The sequence below is a fragment of the Brassica oleracea genome, unplaced genomic scaffold (genome assembly GCF_000695525.1).
Source record: "Brassica oleracea var. oleracea cultivar TO1000 unplaced genomic scaffold, BOL UnpScaffold01229, whole genome shotgun sequence".
Classification (NCBI taxonomy): Eukaryota; Viridiplantae; Streptophyta; class Magnoliopsida; order Brassicales; family Brassicaceae; genus Brassica; species Brassica oleracea.
In genome coordinates this window covers 11,875-18,706 of record NW_013617779.1, presented here as the reverse complement: position 1 = coordinate 18,706, position 6,832 = coordinate 11,875, and the positions used below count along the sequence as shown (strand labels likewise).

The 6,832-nt window shown below is 32.8% G+C and overlaps 1 protein-coding gene across 1 annotated transcript; it reads left to right on the top strand.

The window, feature by feature from the left end:
* The first annotated feature begins 3,897 nt into the window (after nt 1-3,897).
* On the top strand, nt 3,898-5,931 carry LOC106321106. Its single transcript, XM_013759422.1, has 3 exons — nt 3,898-4,347; nt 4,493-4,709; nt 4,775-5,931. Exons 1-3 carry the CDS (start codon nt 3,898-3,900, stop codon nt 5,929-5,931), a joined length of 1,824 nt encoding a protein of 607 aa, XP_013614876.1.
* The last annotated feature ends 901 nt before the right edge of the window (nt 5,932-6,832 follow it).

Sequence of the window (6,832 nt, the reverse complement as noted above, 5' to 3'; positions counted from 1 at the left end):
AACCATCTCTTAACCGAAGCTAAAAACTCTAGTTAAGAAACTGAGGTTAATCATGGTATTAGAAGAAGAAGACAAATCTTCTATTCTTCACTTCTCCCGTTTCCTAACTTTCAGCATCAATGCAAACAAGAAGCACACACGGAAACATTGATACAAAAAGGGGGAATAAATCTTACTTTAACTACGAAGGTAATAAATCCTCAACAAAATTATAAAAATAAAAAGGACAAAATACAATTCTTTTTTTTTGAAAAAAAAACTCACTGCTTGAAGCTTAAGAAACATGTGAAACTAACTTTGGGGTGATGGTGACTTTGGGGTCACACCATCACCATGATGCTCTTTGACTAGGCTAATTGTAGAATCTCGTTTGGTATACCTTTCCAGTTTCATAATATGTGTGTGTGTGTATTTGAGAACTCGGAAAGAGGGATGTGAATTGTGAAAAACTTTGAAGATTGTATTATTATGTGAGGAGTGGGGGCAAACACGCACCCTCTCTTATAACTTGCTTTATCATTTATATAAACAAGAATAAATAAAAATGTAAAAGAGGCATATCTTTTAGAAAATGATTTTTTTTATATAAAAAGCTCTTTTTGAATATAAATAACTAGTGATACCATTTCTATCAACAGCCAATCACAAATGATAATATATGTTTTTTTACAAAAATATATGTAATATATACGATATCTTAGAGCTTAAGAAATATGGATGCCAAAACAAAATTAAGAAATATGTTGAGACAGTTTTCTCTCAATCTATAGTAATTTTTAAACTAGTTAAAGATCAAATGTTACAGACATCACATTTAAATTATATAATGATGTATTGTAACTTATATTATCGTGGTTTTACGAGCAATGAAGATAAAATCTGGAAGGTGACAAATCGACAATATGTATGTCACATACTTTATTTTTACATGCAATACCATGTTGCGATGATGTTAATATCTCCTATATATTAATTAAGATTTTTTTTAAAGTTATAACCTTGTAAAATTAAAAAAAAACTTCATCCTACGTAACAGTTGTTTAAACATTCTAAAGTCTAACGTGGCAGAATTATAACACATTAAGAAATAGCATAGTTTATAAATTAACTCCCTAGCGAAATACAATTTTCGATAGTCATATATACATAGTCTAAAAATAAAACGTCATGTGCGCCTCTGCTATGTCAAACCATAGTGTAATCAATCAGTATTATTTATTGTATATGTTTTTCTTATCATGTAAGCATAACTATTTAATAACGTCTACGAATACATTTTATAGGGGATAACTATCAAATGTTCTCATTTTACCTCAAGTTTGTAGAAAATAGAGCATGTAATTTTCTATGCATTATGTACGAAAATAAACAGACCTACATCACTTACAAAAATTATTGACAGGAACATTATCGCCAGTTAATATTATCTACCTTGATTAATAAAGACATTCACCGCTGTAATAGAACTATGCTGCACAAGTTTCAGTTAATCTTCCTGATTTTCTCATATCAACTTTATTAATTATATTGTATATGTAGCAAACGTGTTTAACCAGAAAAATTCAGTCACTTGATAAAAAACCCTTATAATATGTACTATGATATTGTTTAAAGGGTCATAACTATGTCTGTTTGCATCAGGACCGGCTTAACATTGTTATGAGTCTTAAAGAAAAAAACAAATTTTACCCTATAAAATTTATATTCAGATAATATTTAAAATATTTTTAAAATTTAATCAGTAATATTTTGTATATTTTGTGATGAAAATAAAAGTATATACATATCAAATATTTTTGGAATCTTTTTAGCTTTATTTATTATATTTATAATTTTTTTAATATAGAAATATAATTTTTTTTAAAAAATTAGACCATTAACTATTAATATACGGGGAGACACGGACTTGGACCCGGAGAGATCGCACTGCTTATCCCCTGCTCAACCGGCCCTGGTTTGCATGAATGGTTGGGGGTATATAATTTTTGTTCTAAAATCATGTAATTATTACTGTAAGTGAGGTATATAAAAAAAGCAGATTACTTTTGAGTTTCATGTGTTTCAAAAAGTACTGCTTTACAATTTAACCGGTTCATATCATAAATTAATTTAGGGATATGTTAAATCAATCATTACCAGTTTTGGTATTTATGTTAAACGAATTTAATCAATTTTTTTATTTCTCATTTTTCTACAAGGGAAAGCTGCCCATGGAAAGATTAATAATCCTGTGAGACAGGTCCATAAAAATATGTTTGTTAAGTCTTTGTGGCCATTGGCCAAGGCATTGTATTATTAATATATTTTATAAACTAACACACTAACCTATGAAAATTCATCCTAGTGGGAGACTTTGTAGCCAAGACTATTAATTAAGCTTAAGGAACTAACGGAAACTAAATAATATATAGAGCTTATATGTGAGGGCGTATCAATTGAGAATTTGCGGCCAAGGCTATTAAATATTGCTTATGCGAATCTGATCAAATATCTCGGTAGTTATATAACAAGCTGTTTTAGTTTCCGCTCTATATTAATTGAAGATCATTTAAAAAATTATAACTTTAAGTTTGTACTAATAAAAAAAAAGACTATGATTAGGTGTCATTTAATTAGGATAATAATTTAACTTATGTGGCAGCTTAAAAATCAATTGAAAAAATGTTGGTCCAAATCCAATTACTTGGAAAACATTATATTAACCCAAAATATAAGAAGCGTATATTATTTCCTTAAATAAAAACTCCGGAATTATCTAATATGATTAAAATATATATGACTATGAGTAGTAAAGATTTAATAGCGATTTTTGCATCATTCTAATTTTTTTTTAAATTTTATATTATTAAAAAACAATAAACAGTGACATTAACCATATAATAAAAGTTAGATTTTTTTCTATGTTATATTTTGAATTTTCTAAAATGTATTTAAATTACAAAAATGAGGAAACGTTATATGTTATATTTTAAATTCTTAAAACGACTTTATATTACAAAAATGAGTAAATCTTATATGTTATACTTTTCTTATATGTTAGATTTTTTTCTTATATGTTATATTTTGAATTTTTTAAAACGACTTTAAATTACAAAAAATGTTAGTTTTCCTTAAGAATATGACTAAAAACATTAAAATGACATGTATCAATTCGATGGTTGATCTGAAACCTTTCAAAACCATATGGAAGATAAATGTCAAAATAATTCAACTGTGGAAACAGTACTGTTGAATTTTTTCAAGAATGTGTTCGGTAGAAAAAATAAAGTTTTTGTATCATAATTTGTTTAATGTCCAATCTGATCAACCCATAATATATTAATTATAGTTTAGTTCCACAATTTTTAATAAAAATTGATCCGGTCATCGGAAAGAAATTATATAATAACAACCAAAAACATTATATATGTATAAATAAAATGATCAAATATATAAAAAAATTATCGATAATATATACAAATAAATTCACCATGTGCAAAACGCAGGTCTTATCCTAGTGTTATTAATATAATAGAGTATAAAGTCCGCTCTTAACATTTCGTACCAAAAATAAGTTACTTCGCTCACATTTAATATATTTTACTATCAACTTCAGTACATTTGTATATCATATTTTCGCATCATAATAGGTAGGCTAAGTTGAACCAATAATAGATATTTTCTTTTTTTTTGTTAAATGGCTTAACTAATAATAGATATGCTAGTGGCTAAATTATATAAAACACGCACTGCACGCGGTCCTCCTCATCTCTCTCTTCAGGCGACAAAACCCTACTCCATCTCTGTTTCTTCTTCGACGAAGCTGCTGCCTCCGCCGCGGTTTCGTCGCCGTCTGTTCTAGTGAACTCAGTCAAAGAGATCTAAGCTCTTTTCACCTTTCGTCCTTATTCTCTTTCCATGGATTTAAAGGATTCTTCTCACGCTAATGTTAAGTGTGAAGAGGAACTCCATGATACTAGTGCTGTCTCCTCTGAAAAAATGCCTCTAGAGCCAGATCCCCGCTGGCCGTATCTAAAGAAGTGGTCGGTGACTGCCTCTCCTTCTCCTCAACTTCCGCGGTCCGTTCCTCCTCTTCTGAAATCAAAAACTCCTGAACCGGAAGAGGATGTACCGCAGCCGTTAATGAACTCCTCTTGTTCTTCGGAATCGGGAGAGGAAATCATCACTTCCTCTAAAGAGATGGTCTCCTTGATACATAAACATTCGCAGGTGACGGTTCAAGACCCTAAGAATGCTCGGGAGGGTATGATTGATCCTCAACAAATGTTACAACCTGACTCCAACTTATCTCCAACTACATCCTCGCCTTCTCCATCTCTAGGAGCCTGGATGATTCCGCTTAAGATGGTTTCTTTCAATTCGATGGGAACTGACAAAAAAGGCAAGGGCCCATCTCAATCAAGCTTCTCGGACGACTCCCAATGGCCTTGTTTGTCTAAGCAGGGGGATAGAAAGCTTCCAACACCTTCTGGCACTTCTGTTTCTGTGACAGTATGAGCCTAGTCCTTTTATCAAGGCTGCTTCACAAGAATATCCATGGGCAGCAAAGATGAAATCAGTCTGCAATCTCAACAGGGTTACTGTCCCTGAATACTTGGAGGATGGAACCCCTAAGGTAACTGTTCCAAGTGATGTAATTCTTCAAGGAATTCAGAATCAAAAAGAATATGTGGTTGGTCAGTTCTACCGTTGCTCTGCGCCTGCTGGAGGTTTGATTCATGCTGTGGTAACTAGAATATGGGGGGGAAATGTCATGTTTTCACAAAAATATTAGGAGAATCATCATACTTGTTTCATATTCCGGATGATGGTACTCGCAAGTTTGTTATCCAAAGGGGGATATGGCATGGTGATGACTGCTTGATGTTTGTTTCTGCTTGGTCTCCGGCTGAAACAATTACTTTACCAGAAATCAAGACTATCCCAGTTTGGTTGTCTCTCAAGAACATACCAAATCAACTCTACTCTTTTGAAGGAATCAAATGGATCGCTTCAGGTATTGGTGAGTCGATGCTTACGTACAAACCTTGGCTTGATCCTACTTTAATGGGAGAAGCAAAAATTTTGGTTGAGGTCAAGTTACATAGGCCTTTTGCTCAGAGACTAGCTATTGAGGATGAGAGTGGGTCTGTCTCAATGGTTGATGTTGTGTACTCTTGGCTGCCTTCGAAGTGTGCAAGATGTGGTCAGCGGGGCCATAAAGCGTCAGGATGTTTGGAACAGCCGCTTGATCCAACTAGGAGCACCAAGACATCATCTCTAGTATCAAGAGATGTTGAATCAAGTGTTACTTTAGCAAATGAAGCAAATAATATGGTTAGGGACAAAGAGGACAGAGATGCTACTGTAACTGTCTCACACCCTCCAACTCCAAGTGTGGAAGCTACTTCTGATCCAATCCTGGTTCTAGTAGCTACCATAAACAACCCTATTGATAAGATCACCATTGTTGAGGATGAATTAAGGATGGAAGCAAAGCAAGATACCACATTCTCACTAAAAGGAAAGGTTGAACAGAGCTCTCCAAATACTAACTCCGAACACTTGTCTACACACTCAATCACATGTAATACTACAAGCAACTCTCACACACCTTTGGTTTCTTCAAAAGAAACTCCATATTCTTCCAATCATGTCTCTACCAATTCTACTCCAGCTGATTGTTCAATCCGCATGAGCTTATCAAGCTCTAATTTACTCACCAATCGATTTAGCTCTTTAAAATTTTCGGATGATGAAGATGAAACTTTAATTTCATCTGACGAGCTGGACCCAAAGGAATATTTGTCTCCTCAAGATAAAGTTTTTCTTCGGGAAAGGCCTGTTAAACCCTCTACAAAGGCTAAGGAGATGCAGTTGCATTCCGTAGCTCGTGGACGTGGTAACCGTAACCGTGGTAATCGTGGTCGTAATAGAGGTGGTCGTGGCTAATCTAATTTGTGACGTCGTTGTGGAGGTCTGTCCTCTCCAACTGGTTGAGTTTTCAAAACTCTTTACTAATTCTCTGTTTCTTTTCTAGCTTTGTTAAGCACTAGTATTGCTTTCAAACTTGTATGCTTCCAAACACTAGGTTAAACTCTAGCTTTCTCTCAATTTCTTTTCAAAAACTGTATTGACTTTTGTCATAGTTATACTGTCACTTGCATTTTAATAGAAAGTTTTTTTACAAAAAAATAATAATAATAGATATGCTACACATAAATCAAACTACCACGGACGAGACTAGGCAAAAGAATAAAATAAAAACTTACCATGGGCCATGAACACAGGAAATTCAGTTAACCAATCAGTGGAAGCTGGAAACTTAATTAGTTCCTGTGTCTTTTGTTTACAGTTTATTGTTTGGCAGTTCAATGAATTCATGTACATTCTAATTCATTAAAGTTAAATTTTATATGCATGTGCAAATTAAATTATAAAGACATGAAAATATAGTGGGTAAGGGTAACAATAATTTTGATTTCTTTGGTTGGATATCATATCAAGAACAACTTTAGTTTTAATATGACACTAGATTTTGATCCGCGCGTCCGCACGGATTTATTTTAAATTTCCAGTGTTTTATATTTATTATTATTTACCTATTTGTTTTAAATTTGTGTAAGTGTGATCATCTAGTTTGAGCGGCAGAAACAGCATGGGCTAAAGTTTGCCATTAATCTTCTTAGAAATCATCAAAAGAGAAAAACAGCTCGCTTAGGGTTTTTTAACCCAAAAGCATAACAGTCATATTTTTATGTTGGGTAATAAGGCTAAAACGTTTTGGTTTAAATTCAATTATGTTAAAATTGACTTGGTTAAATTTCGTTAGGTTAAATTGATGATGAGTAGA

What these genes read in the sequence shown, in the direction of transcription:
- LOC106321106 (XM_013759422.1), top strand. Translation starts at nt 3,898, where the DNA reads ATGGATTTAAAGGATTCTTCTCACGCTAATGTTAAGTGTGAAGAGGAA. An exon ending in GGATGATTCCGCTTAAGATG is followed by an intron (nt 4,348 to 4,492) that starts GTTTCTTTCAAT and finishes TTTCTGTGACAG; the next exon opens with TATGAGCCTAGTCCTTTTAT. An exon ending in TTGCTCTGCGCCTGCTGGAG is followed by an intron (nt 4,710 to 4,774) that starts GTTTGATTCATG and finishes CAAAAATATTAG; the next exon opens with GAGAATCATCATACTTGTTT.